The following is a 13,468-nucleotide window of genomic DNA, read 5'->3' as shown; positions in this document are numbered from 1 at the left end:
GGATTTGTTTCTGTGGTTTTCTTCATTGGTTGATCACAATTTGCTCTCTAAATGCTGACATAATTCTATGTCAAGAATAAGGCAGAAAGCTGCTTTTTGGTTATTTAAAAAAATGGATGCCTGAATGCTAGATTTTGCAACAACAAAAAAAAAGAAAAACAGAAAAAAAAAATTCTCCTGCTTAACAATCAGACAAAATAAAATAAAAATTCAATATTCAGTACAAAACCTTTAAAAATAGGCCCATAAAACAGAGATTTATTCATAAACATGAGTCACTACATTAGAAAAATTTTCGTTTGCAGGTTACATGAGGAAGCTGCAGATTTTTAATCTTGTAAAAAGGTGTTCTGTACTGCTGCATACCTACTGCCTAGAATCAGCTTTACAAAAAATCACCCTGGCACACAGCCTCAACACTTATACAACCAGTTCTTCCTCCCAAAGGCCTCCTTGACGTTATGTGAAATGAAATCAGGATGATTCGCTCGTTTTGTTTCCCGTCTAAAACCTGCATAGAGGAACTGATTAGGGGTTTAGGTAGCACAGAAATAGTCACAGTGAAACCTGTTATCTGCTTTGCATCAATTCCCCCTAACGGCTGCAGTCAGTCAGTCAGCTAATGATCTGCAGAGTTGAACCTCAGGAGGTTTCCTTCTAGAGACAAACTCATTGATCCTGTTAGCTTAAAGTCTGGAGCCGGGGAGCAGATGAAATCGGGAGATTTTGCATCACTTGCATTATGTGATCGTCCTCCTCTTCCTCCTCTGAGCTCTCCTCAATCTCTGATCGGTGGCACCCGTTGGTTTCTCCCTTTATTCCCCGTGCGTCGTTAGCAGAGGCTTTCTTCGAGGCACTGATTTCTTCGTCCTCCTCTTCATCTTTCACGGCAAAACCAGACTCCTCTTCTTGCTCTCTATCCCCGTCATCGCCTCGGTCTTCCCTCTCATCGGTGCTGCCTCTTGCTTTCCCTTTATTGAGAAAAAACAAGGACTGCATCTGCGTGAGAGGAGTGGTGTCCATGTCTTCATCCTGCTCCATACTAAAAGAGATGGAATAAAATGAATTAAAGATCTAGTTTACAGAATGTATGAAGCAATCACGTGCAGTATTTCGTGCCAGCAAGTTCAGAGTGGAAAACCTTCAGCTAGGTATTCATGGCTTTGCAAAAATGCAGCTCAGCTAGCAATCCTTGATCACCATGAAAATGAAACACTGGCTCACTGTCTGTGTCGTAATTCATGTAGGAGACAAGCTGCACATACTCATCAGGAAGTAAAGTTATTGGGAGGCTCCACATAAACCAGCAGTCAGTGCAGAGTAATTTCTTCTTTTTTTTCCTCCGAAGAGTTTTTGCGATGCAAGTGGCTTGTATTTTTGACAGTAGGCAGACAGGAAACATTGTGAGGAGAGGGGGGAAGACATGCAGCAAAGGTCGCCGGGACCAGGAGTCCACGTTGAGGACTGAGGCCTCCAAACATGGGGCGTACTAATCCCCTGCGCCACCACAGCACACCCCAGTAAAGAATAGTTTCAACCTGAGAAGTGAAACAGCTCACCCAGATGAGGCTCCAGCGACTCGCATTTTCTGCCACATGTAGTTGAGAAACATGGACGCCTGTTGCAGGCGGCCGATCCTCTCCATGTGTCTCTCTGTGGGGAGAAGAAGATAAATAAACGACCCTTTTAGTAAATAAAATACACGTGAAGACCAAATTAAGGTGTCAATATGCCTAGTTACTGATTAAAATACAACAAAATACTTTCACCTACACTAAAGGCTGTTTTATTATTATGGTTTCAACAGGAAGGAGAATGAATAACTAGGGTCAAGCTTTCCATTAATAAAGTTCACGTTGCCGTCTTTCTGACCTTTGTGTTTCTAATAGAGAGCAAAAGATTTTCTACCTGTCATTAAATTTACATTTGCAGATCTTTCCTTGATTGTCTGCTGCTATTGGGATCTAAAATGTTGCATACCTAAAGTTTAGGTTTTATGCTCATTAAACAGATCAAAATTAAGAACTCAGACAATTTTCACCTCTAAAAAAAAAACCGATCTGTGCATTTTTAACTGCTTTCCGTTTCTACAAATGTAAACACACACTGAATGTCAGTGCCAGTGTTTTACTCTAGATGTAACACTTTGTATCCATTTTACCGCCTGCTGACCTGTGTACGGGATGAGACCCTCTAGGTGCGTCCGGGCCCCCTGGAACTGCAGCAGCTCCTCGGGCGGCAGGTGGGTCAGCAGCACCTGGAGGACCGCGTGGGCGTCCAGACAGTTCCTGGCGTTGGTGTTCCACACGACACAGTAGCGCAGGAGCGACTCTGAGTGGGACAGCAACCAGAAACATTAGATGCTGAAGAAAAACAACATTTTAATTGTCTGTTTATTATTAGAAAATTTAAGACATTAATTGCTTCCAAATAAATCAAACTGCAGTTATGGTCTGTTTCAGAACCTTCTAACAATCCAAAACAGATTTATTTGTTTGTTTGTTACCTTTTTGATCTACTCGCAGCCGCAGCAGCGTCGTTTCCATCAGATCGCTGCTGTCCTCCACCTGACGAATGGCTAAAACAACACAGCAATAAGCAGCCAGGTTTAAAACAAACAAAATATTTTGCATACAGAAAACGCACTGGCTTCTTTTTTTTAATCAGATAAATATACACATGATTTTTTAAAGCTGTTAAAAGAAGGATAGTTTGTCGAGATTTCTGCAGCAAGTTTGTCTCTTTTCAACACTCAGAAATCTGAATAATAAGTCATGAATATATTTCTTCACTTCCTGTTCAAATTCTCCAGTACTATTGCAAAACAACAGCCGTTGTTAGAAAAGTTTGTCCCCTGTATGCTTCAATGAACAAGTGAGTCAGTTGGAAGCCATTCGTGACAGACGGAAAATGAACGCAGTGCAGTGGAAATACGACAAAGACAGTGTCTGTATTTACTTAGCTTTGGAGGAAAACAAAGCTAGAAACAAGGTTGAAAAAACAAGTTAAGGTCAACCTTTGATGACAGTGAGCACTGTGTGAGGCTGGTCCAGTGAGATGGCGAGACCCAGGGCCTTCAGGTATTTCTTCTCGTGCAACAAGTTGGACAACTCCTGCTGCCTTTAACACAATGGAATAAAACTTTAAGCCATAATTATCAATATGAGCAGAAATAAACAGTTGAAATAAATCAATATGCCAGAGTTTCCCCTTTGAACTGAGTTTTTGCAATAAATCAATCCTTTGATGATATTTTAATTTAGATTATCATTGTAAAATATACTAACTCTCAATCTCTCCCACACCGTTTAAAAATGTGTAATGCAAAGGACGATTTGGATGCGATATTTGATAAGATTACTTACAAGTGTCACTCTTTCAAATCTGTTTTTCTATAATGTTTTTAGATTTAGGAAACTTTGGTTTAATCATAATTTAAACTATTACAGTATCCAACAATAGTATCACAAATCAAGCTTCTCTGCTTTTCAGTTTTTTTGTGCATCCCTTCACATTGATGGAAATGTTCAGGAAACATTTGGTGATTTAAAAGATAAGTAAACCACCAAATGTCTGCAGTTTTAGTGAAAGTAAAAAGACGGGGACGAAAACCAAATTAAAGCAGCTTGATCTGTGACACAAAATAAAAACAAATTGTTGTCCAAGTCTTACTTCAGTATCTGGTCCTCTTGTTTGGCTTGCTCCTCTGCCTGCTCCACTTTAGTCACATCCTAATGCAAATAATGACGTCAGCGTAAAAAACAGTTGTTTTGTAGAGAGTAAGAACTATATGGTAGTATATTAGTGAACCTAATCCATTCTGACCTGCTTTTTTGACCATAAACTCTGAACTCACCAGCCACACGGTGATGTTTGAGTCTGCTGAGCCTGTGACCATCTTGTCGTCCTTACGGCTGCCGTGGAGACCCCACACTTTGTCCTGGTGGGCGTCCAATGTTTTCACACACTCATTGGTCTTAATGGTCCACAGCTTCACCAAACCGTCTGAACCGCTGAGGGGGAGGAAAAAGTCAATCAACAAGGTTTTCAGGCAGCTGTGTGTATTGAAGACAAGATAAAAAAAGTATTTAAAAAAAAGCTTTAGTGAAAATCTCACTGCTTTGCATGTATACTTAAATATCAATTCTGCTTTTTATCCAGTTATTGGGGCTGAATGCAAATGCAAGCCACACTTGTCAGATGTTTAAAAATCAGATTTCTTCCATTAGATATTATAGGCTACATTGTGTTCTGATCTGTCACATAAAATCAAAATAAAGTTTGAGAGAAATGTGAAAAAGTTAAAGAAGTATTAAGTATTTTTGCAAAGCTCTGTGTAGCTGACCTTTATTTTTTTTACACAATCATTCTTTAAGCACACCACAATGAAGTCATACGGTGACCTCATAAATAATGGGAACAGAGGTAAGTTAATACCTGGACAGCAGCTGGGTGCCACGGCTCACAAAGATCACTTTCAGAACTGATGCATCATGGCCCTCAAATGTCTAAACAGGAAGTAATTTGAAGAGCAGTTCTCAGTTAACTTATCGTGCTTCAAAATGAAACACACATCCTAACAGACGTGAGATGCCCTGATGCCGTCCCACCTTGAGGCAGCTGAAGTCCTGCAAGCTCCACAGCTTGGTGGTGCCATCTGCAGAGGAGGAAGCCAGGATCTGGTCCACGGGAGAGAAACACACACTCCAAATGCCCCGCCGGTGACCCCGAAACACACCCAGGAGTCCCAGGTTTCCGTCCCCCGATAGGGTCCAGAGTTTGGCTGTGCGGTCCTGCGAGCCGGAGGCCAGCAGTTTGTCGTTGGGAGACACTGAGACACTGTTTACATCCTGTAGAAACAATGAAGAAGGAAACAACAGGTATCAGCTGGAACGGAATCAAAAAACCTTCAGAGCACTGGAGATTAAAATAAGGATGTGCTTCAAAGTTTTTCTTCCTTACTGAAATAGATTCTTATCATTCATGAATTCAAGAGTCACTTCCAAGGTAATAGGGCTTGAAATTTTCACAATGAGTTGAAGGAGAGTGACTCAGGAAAAGGAAAGCTAGGTAACCCTGAACAGATGATAGTCTGATTGATCTTTTGTTCGTCTCATGCCTGAAAGTGTGTGCGTAACTGGAAAAAGTGATAAATGGAAATGTTTCTTTCCGGTATCAGGCTGATGGGAGACAAAACCAGGAATGATCCTGCATTTCCTTCTGAGCAGAGCCACCATACATGAACCTGTTTCCATGATGACAGATGTCTGGACTTGGAATTTTATTCTGCTTTGGATAAAGGCCAAGATCTTGTTATACAAATAAAATCTGTACCTTCTGAGCTTAATTAAAAAAAAACACACACATATCAAACATTTACTTGTTTGTGGATCTGAAAAGGTGTTGCTGAGCTTCTTCTTAACTTCAATATTTGACATGTAATTAAGGTAAAATGTTGGATGGAATATGTATTCAATCAACTACTTAAGACTCTCTATGTCCTGTATAAACATGCAGACAAAGACAGTTTAAAAAATGATAATAAAAGGGCCAAAGAATTAATAATATTTATGTAAAACTTTCTAATATGGTGAATCATTAAAAACCACTCTTCAAAAAACTTGCACAAAAACTGTTCTCCATTTATTGACACCCTTGGTAAAGATTTGCAAAAAAAAAAAAAAAAAAAGTTTTTATTGGAGAATCACAATCTCACATTTTGGGTTCCCACAAATTTACATTTCAAGACTGGTTTCTGGATTTTCAGATTTCATGAGATTTACTAAGTTTTATTTTTATTTATTTTTTAATCAGTCATAAGGTAAAGTACTACTTCAATGTTTTCTTTCAACACCTGGATAAATTTATGAAGACATAAAATATATACAAAACACAATACAATAAACTGACCCTAAAAATACTGTAATTTTTATTATTTTTTGTCTTGTACCTTGTCGTGTGCCTTCTCTGTGGTGCGGGGCCTCAGCTGATGGATTTCGTCTCCAGAAAATTCGGCTGGCAGATCCCACACCTTCACGGTGCAGTCCTGGCTGCCGGTCACAACGAAGGACGCTTTCATCCTAGACATGAACAAAAATGGAAATTCACTCAAACAGCTGGATTAATCAGCAGCTGTCACAATGTGAGTGTGTGTGTGTGTGTGTGTGTGTGTGTGTGTGTGTGTGTGTGTGTGTGTGTGTGTGTGTGTGTGTGTGTGTGTGTGTGTGTGTAAAGGAAGACGAGAAACCTCAGCAGTCAGGGAGCAGCTTTACCTTGAGCAGCCGATGGAGCCAACAGCATTAGTGTGGCTGGATCCCTGAGCTACACATCGGACCTGACCGCTGTCACTGTCCAGCTGCCAGACACGCACTGACCGGTCCTATGCACACACACACAAAACAGCATGCAAATGTATATGGCTTCCCAAAAATCTGTAGGTGCATGACTAAACAAAGTCAGAGTTTGTGTTTACCTTTGCACAACTTGCAAACAGAGAGCCTTTTTTGAACACATCCAGAGTGAGGACAGTATCTAAGGAAGATAAACAAAGAAAACAGAGCAGTGATAAACATTTTCATCTAACCTGCTCAGCAAGTCATGAACTTGACTATTACAGACTTAGTTTGGTGGTGCTGCCCTCTGCTGGTCACTCACCTGTGTGTCCGTAGAGAATCTGGCAGCTGTTGGTGAGCAGCTGGAAGACCTTCAGCTGACAGCTGTTAGTGGCCACCACAATGTGAGTGTCATCTTTACCCAGGAACTTCACGTCCAGCACCTCGTCGTTGTAACCCACAAACTATGGGAAAGATACACGTTTCCATTAACTCTAACATAACCAATATCTTCATAATATAGCAGATGTTACCTTCTTAACACAGCAAAGTCATAAAATAATTCAACATACAACTTTAATGAATTTTATAAACCAGAATCTGGTGCACAAGTTTGAATTAACATAAGTATGTACAAGCAAATTCATACATACACCTGCTTTAATATTTGGAGTAATTTTCCAGATGGTTGCTAAGAAACCTTAAGCTTCTTTTAATCATCAAACAGCATCTGAACTAAAGATTTAAACCATCTTCTAAAGAGAAAAGGTGGAACAGATTTGAAGTGAATCTTTTCACTTTTAAGAATATTTCTAGTCACATAAGGTTTATTATCCACGTGCTTTATCAATTCCAAAATGGCGTCACTTTTCTGCTGCGACACCCAACTATGTCCAAGTTTCAACCAAACAGATGTTACTCAAAGTATAAAGTCAAAGGTTACAAGAACTGTCGCACAATCACTGCAACGAACAACTCTAATGTAATTCTTAATTAATTCTTATATTACTTCTGCAGCAGTAATATAAGGGCATGATGGCACATGAAATGATCTGCCAGTATTGTGTTTTAAACAATCTAGATGATTTATGTTATAAATAACCTTCATTTTATTATTGTATTTTTTTATATTAGCAATAGCAGAATAATAGATCAGTCTGGCAACAGGCTTCCTAAACAAGACAAAGACAGCACATGCAGCATGAGTCATGCATGTAATCAGTCAATAATAAGTAAATCGCAGTACTGACTTGCTGCTGTGTGGTGAGATTGGGTAGCTGGTAGAAGAGTATATTGTGCTCTGCAGTGACCGTCGCCAGTCTGGAGGAGGCAGGCAGGTGGAAAAGGTACGTCAAACTGCGAGGGTTGTCGTCCTCTTTGTCTTCCTCAGAGGAAGGAGTGAGGGTCGAGGGAAGGCTCTGGGTATAAACACAATGAGCAGTGCTTGCCTCCCACACTCTCAGCACACCTGCAGGAAAAAAGGGGAATAAAGGTGAGGTGTAAAATTGCAAAAAAAAAAATAAAAATTTACTTAAAGATAGTTGTGGAACAAACCTTTGCTTCCAGCAGTGACAAAATGCAAGTTTTTGCTTTTTACTCCGATCTCAGATAAGTCTGTCTTCCTAGGCAGCAGCACAACTCCCTCAACAGCCTGGAGACAAAAGTAAACAAACACTAAGTTAATTTTTACTGAAACAGAAAAAAAAATGGGAATGCTTTCTCACGTCTCACCTCGTAAACAGGAACAGTTCTTTTAGCCTGGCGAGATTTGAGGTCCCAAACAGTGCAGATTTTATCCCTCCCAGAACTACAAGTAAAACGTTAAGACTAAGCAGTGCCACATCTGAAAATCAGTCGGGTAATAAAAAGAAACTGCGTTGGTGCTGGCCTATTTCTCCGTACCTGACCATGGTGTCACCGTCTTTGCTGAAGCTCAGAGAGGTGACGGCGCTGTAGTGGCTCTCCAGGACGCACACACACTGGCTGGAGCGCAGGTCCCACAGCCGAATGCCGCAATTCACAGATGAGGAGAACAACTGCAGTCGGCTGATGTCAGGATGGAACTGGACCAAGCTGCACGAGCACACAAACGAAAGAACACAGTTTTGTTTTTCCAATCAAAGTCATGATTCTGTGTGGCTGGATAATGTTTCACCTTCACATGAAGGGTGAGGGGTATGAATAGTGATGCAAAACTATTCAAATCTTTTCATATCTTTTGTCATATTACAACCACATAATACCCAAGACATGCAGGTCCACCTAAACTAACAGGCCGAGAAAGAAAATTATAAAGCAGAGATGAACTGCAGGATTACTACCCCAAACATCCAGAGGTACAATGCAAAGGTTTATTTACAGATATGTGTTAGAATGGCCTAAACCTAAATCCAATTGAAAATCTCCAACAAGACTTGAAAATGTATGTTCAAAGAGGCACTCCTGATCTGAGCAGCTTTATAAAAAAGAATGTGTCGACTTTCAGTCTCTAAATGGGTCAAGCCAGCAGAAAGACTTTAAAGGTATTGTCGCTCTATTTGAAAATTATGGTGTTTTTTTTTTACACTTCACAATTTTGCACCATTTTGTGCTCATCTTATCATACAAAGTCTTAATGAACTGATGTTTGTGGTTGTTTTGTGACAAAAAGATCAAGGCAATAGCAACACTTCTGCAGCAGTAATATAAGGGCATGATGGCACATGAAATTGTCTGTTTCATCCTCATTCTTGGGCCTTGTTCATAGTGACACTTACTGCACTACACCGGATGATCCTTTGAGGTTGTGAGTGCAGTACTGCTTAACCACATCCCAAACTTTTATGGTGGCATCACAACCGCCTGCAGAACAAACACAAATCAGAAAAAACATACTTCTTTTTATATGATGATGTAGCAGAGATCAGATGATTTGTGTTCAAATCATGGCATTGCTGACCTGTGGCAAGTAGGGTGGAGGTGGGGTCAAAGGTCATGCTGGCCACAGGGACGGTATGAATAGCCTTCCAGGAGCGAGTGCAGGTACCCTGCCTCCAGTCCCACTGCTTCAGTAGCAAAGCTCTGCTGGCTGTCACCAGCAGCTGGACACAAAGGAAACATGAGTTTCTGTTTTAACCTGATCTGCTGATACACCTTGAACCTTAAGAGGAAGTATTCACTACCGACCTCATCATCACAGCTCACTGCAAATGATGTGATATCCTCTTGATCATCCTGCGGGGCATATTTGGACAAAGTTAGGAAAGAGACCCCCCCCACACAAAACACTTTTTATCACCACGTGGATCTAAATCTAATTTATTTACATTAACAAATAGCAGACAACTACAAAGGAGTTGTTGTGTTTGTGACAAAAAACCACAAGGGAAAATGTCTGGGAATTTTTTTTATTTTATAACAGGTTCAATATTTAGCTGAAGTGACTGATAAAAGAATTTCAGCTGAGATTTTCTTTTATTTCAGCTAGAATGTGACCAAGTCAAACTACTGTATTGTCATATTTATGTTTCAACGTCGATATGAACTCACATGTTCCACACAGTGGACAATCTTGCCCGTGCTGATCTCCAAAACATTGACACGGGATCCACATGTGCAGAAAATGTACTTCTCATCTTTGCTGATCTGGAAAAAAATACACATAGACAATTTCACATTTAGAGTGCAACTCACTCAGCCTCCAACCAAAACACAGCTTAACTAGGACAAACTTCTCACCTGCACTTTCCCTCCTTTGTAAAACGGCTCAATTTTGCTGGAAACAGCGTAACTGAAATGACATTCAGACGGAAAAGCATCAATGTGAGGTTACGACTCTCCATCATACACTTTCGTTCGGGTAAGAGCGACGCAAGATAAACTTACTTCGTTTTGAACTGCAGGTTTGTGTTCGCCATAATGAGAACTGGAACCTCCGAAGCAAAATATTTTAGAAAACAAACACAATATAAATCACTGGTTTCTCATTTCACACGTTGACTGCAGCCACCACCATCCGTCCCGCATGTTGTTGCCCGTGTCGCACGCGTTGTACGTCATCTGAGTGAGCGGAGCGGTGATTGGTCAAAAGTTCAGGACGTAAAACATTACGTGGTCCTGCTCGAAGGTACGTACGCTAATTCGTCCGCCACGTTTGTAGAGGAAGTGGAGGTTCTTGATGTTTCTGTTATAGAAAATAAAATAACTTAGAAACTTGAAAATTAACCAAGAAATCACAGAAAAGAAGTGGTTTCAGTGTTGACCTCGCAATGAGATAGTTTTAAAATCTTGATAAACTCTTTAAATATGTTATTTTCACAAAATAAACATACAGTTAAGCTATCAGTGGCATTAATTTGCAAATGAAAATACGTTATTATCAATAAATATATGCATTAATTTGCAATAAAAAAACTTTTTGCTTAAAAATATGCGACCTTAGCAAGGTGAATAAAATACAGGATAAACCCCGCTCCCATCCAGAGGTCTACTGAAGATGGTGGTGAAAGACTTTAATACATCATCCCAGGTGTCCCTCTCCAATATGGCGGCTTCATTGTCGTGCCAACCTTTGCTAGAAATAAACATTATCCCAGTCCTAGCTCTGAAATGCTTTTTATAGACTGAGTAAACAGAGTTGCTAAGATTACTGTAGACAGATTCAAAATATTTTATACGGGTTTAGTCACAACATCTGGCAGGTGCTGGTTTTAAAAGTCCCAGTGAGACCCGGGAAGCTTGAGTTTGATGCTAGAACAGCAGGGAAAGGACGCTGCCGACAGTAAGAACTGAAGTCTCCATTTGTCCGGACCCACTCTCTTCTTCATGTTCTGTCAGGAATGTTCATGTGTGTGTTGTATTGATAACAAGGGTGTGTGTTTGTGTGTGACATGTGAGAGATCGATAATATGGAGTAAAGCAGCAACGAGAATGGAAACGCCATAAAGAACGAGGAGTTGTCATGGTAAGTCAACAACAGTTTATTTGCTTTAGTTGTATGTTATTTATTTATTATGGATACCATCAGCAAATTATATTTAAAATATATATATAAACATAGAAAATGGTAAAATCTTTGGGTAAGGAGATATTTGTATTCTGCTCTTAAGTAATTAAGCAAATACTTTAATATTACAGTCCATATTTGAATTAATTAAATACCTACTAAGCCAAACATGATGTTAAATTAATAGGAATTAGTTAATGACGAAAAGGGAAGGAAATTGCTGTGTATAGTATTTATTTTTTTGTAATCATGTGATTGGTCATATGACTTTCCAGAACAATTCTGTTTTGTTGTCCCTTCCTTTATGCCAAAGAGCTATTGTAGGGAGATGTGGGAACATGATGTTAAAGACAACACGCTGCTTCATTTAGGATTGCTCTCAGTTTTCCTATGTCGCTTTTATTCCATAACCAAATGTTCTTCAGCAAAATCTGCGCTATAATAAAGATTTGACACTGCACTAGGCTGACCCAGACGTTTCAGCACAGAGTGGGGGCTACGACGTGGAGCTGTTTGTAGACCCTCCGGACTACGATTTGATCTGCACCATTTGTCAGGGGGTCCTCAGATGTCCAGTAAGAAGTGCATGCCACCATATCTTCTGCAAGAAATGCATCTTACAGTGGATGAAAAGGTCTACAATACTTTACATCTAATCACTTTTGAAATATGAGCCTTAATTTGTTGTTCAAGTGGAGAAGTAACGACAAGCTGATCTTGACCTTGTGCAGGCAGGAGACTTGCCCTTGCTGCAGGAAGCCGGTAAACCCAAGCCTGATCTTTGTCATGTTCAAGCTGAGCAAATCAATTGGACGCTTGAAAATAAAGGTAGGAAATTCAAACAGTTTGAGCGTGTTTGCGGACTGTCATATCCTTTGTTAGACATTTCACTTCAATATCTTATTGGCTGAAGAGTATTTTATAGGGTTTGTTTACACATTATATGACTGACTACTCAAACAAACTTGATGTTGGGAATGTAATGCTTAATTCTACATTTGCTTGGCATTAATTTAAGATGAATTAATTCTTTTGTTTCCTGAGTTATTCTGCCAAATATTGTGTGTCTGATTTAAATTATGTAATTGTTAAAAGAAACCTCTGCGTGTATCTCTGTCACAGTGTAAAAATGAGATCCGTGGCTGTGCAGAGACCTTTTCCCTCTCAGAGCAGTACTGTCACAGCATGACCTGCCTGTACGAGCTCATCCCCTGCCCGTACCAGGGCTGCAGGGCGCAGCTCCTGCGCAGGGACATTGACACCCATGCGCGCCACTGTGAGCACTGGCGGCAGCCCTGCCCCATGGGCTGTGGGACAATACTCACTCACAGCACCCAGACTCAGCACAACTGCTACAAACAGCTGAGGCAGGAGTACGAGGCTAGGCAGAGGAACCACAGGGCCATCGCCACGGCCCTGCATAGGAAGATGAAAAGGATGCAAAGCACCATGGCCCACATGAAGAGGCAAATAGGGTTAATATGTGAGAGCCTGGAGGTAATGGATGACCTACCCGAGGTGGAAGAGGAAGTGGACCTTGGAGAGAGCAGCGGCAGTTCCAGTGGGACTTCAAGCAGCAGCAATTGTTAAGGGAGCAAATTGCTCTTGTGTTTGTTTTCTTCAGGTGGTGTGCTTAAAATGAGTGATTCTTTGGCCCGTTTGTTCTGTAGCCCTAATTATTTTTAAAATAAATGATTCAGTATTAAATTTGATGTGCATTTTGCCTTAGCAATAGACAATGAATCCATTTGTGGTTGATTGATAATTATTACAAATACTTTATATTTAGAATTATGAATACTTTGACTATTTATGAGCCAAGCAATACAAGAAGAATCATTTCAGCAAGACACTAATGAATTAATATAATAAAAAATATGTAATTATGTATGGTAAGAGATGATAATAGCAATAGTAGCATTGTGAATAGTGATAACAATAATACTAAAAATAATAATACATACCTGCAACCTTTAAAACACTTTCCATTAAACATTTTCTAAAACAAAGGTGGATAATAGAATAATGTGTGTTATTCTTCCTTTTAATTGTTTAAACCATAGCAGAGGGAGAAAAAAGAGAAAAATTATATATCTGCAGCAATTACTATATTAGAGTATTTTTATTTGAAATAATAATGGTATTTTTGTGA

At 39.9% G+C, this 13,468-nt stretch overlaps 2 protein-coding genes across 3 annotated transcripts; one reads left to right on the top strand and one right to left on the bottom strand.

Annotated features, from left to right (window-relative positions):
• Window positions 1-230: 230 nt before the first annotated feature.
• On the bottom strand, window positions 231-10,340 carry tbl3 (transducin beta like 3). Its single transcript, XM_055035974.1, has 23 exons — window positions 10,197-10,340; window positions 10,050-10,101; window positions 9,861-9,956; window positions 9,498-9,545; window positions 9,271-9,412; window positions 9,089-9,173; window positions 8,235-8,405; window positions 8,064-8,139; window positions 7,887-7,983; window positions 7,583-7,800; window positions 6,655-6,796; window positions 6,473-6,531; window positions 6,273-6,379; window positions 5,951-6,080; window positions 4,611-4,850; window positions 4,438-4,508; window positions 3,857-4,013; window positions 3,673-3,731; window positions 3,017-3,120; window positions 2,507-2,578; window positions 2,173-2,331; window positions 1,560-1,653; window positions 231-1,042 (listed from the first exon to the last, which is right to left on the bottom strand). Exons 1-23 carry the CDS (start codon window positions 10,226-10,228, stop codon window positions 682-684), a joined length of 2,772 nt encoding a protein of 923 aa, XP_054891949.1. The 5' UTR covers window positions 10,229-10,340; the 3' UTR covers window positions 231-681.
• A 172-nt stretch (window positions 10,341-10,512) lies between these two features.
• On the top strand, window positions 10,513-13,023 carry rnf151 (ring finger protein 151). 2 transcript variants are annotated; one of them, XM_055036010.1, is made up of 5 exons: window positions 10,513-11,091; window positions 11,208-11,274; window positions 11,781-11,950; window positions 12,048-12,144; window positions 12,439-13,023. In XM_055036010.1, exons 2-5 carry the CDS (start codon window positions 11,272-11,274, stop codon window positions 12,904-12,906), a joined length of 738 nt encoding a protein of 245 aa, XP_054891985.1. In that variant the 5' UTR covers window positions 10,513-11,091; window positions 11,208-11,271; the 3' UTR covers window positions 12,907-13,023. The 2 variants fall into 2 exon arrangements, with proteins under 2 accessions (XP_054891985.1, XP_054891983.1); XM_055036008.1 differs by having other exon boundaries at window positions 10,521-11,274.
• The last annotated feature ends 445 nt before the right edge of the window (window positions 13,024-13,468 follow it).

This window comes from Poeciliopsis prolifica, unplaced genomic scaffold (genome assembly GCF_027474105.1).
Source record: "Poeciliopsis prolifica strain line A6 unplaced genomic scaffold, Auburn_PproV2 SCAFFOLD010, whole genome shotgun sequence".
Taxonomy (NCBI): domain Eukaryota; kingdom Metazoa; phylum Chordata; class Actinopteri; order Cyprinodontiformes; family Poeciliidae; genus Poeciliopsis; species Poeciliopsis prolifica.
The sequence above is the reverse complement of the archived record's forward strand: the minus strand, read 5'-3'. Positions and strand labels throughout refer to the sequence as shown.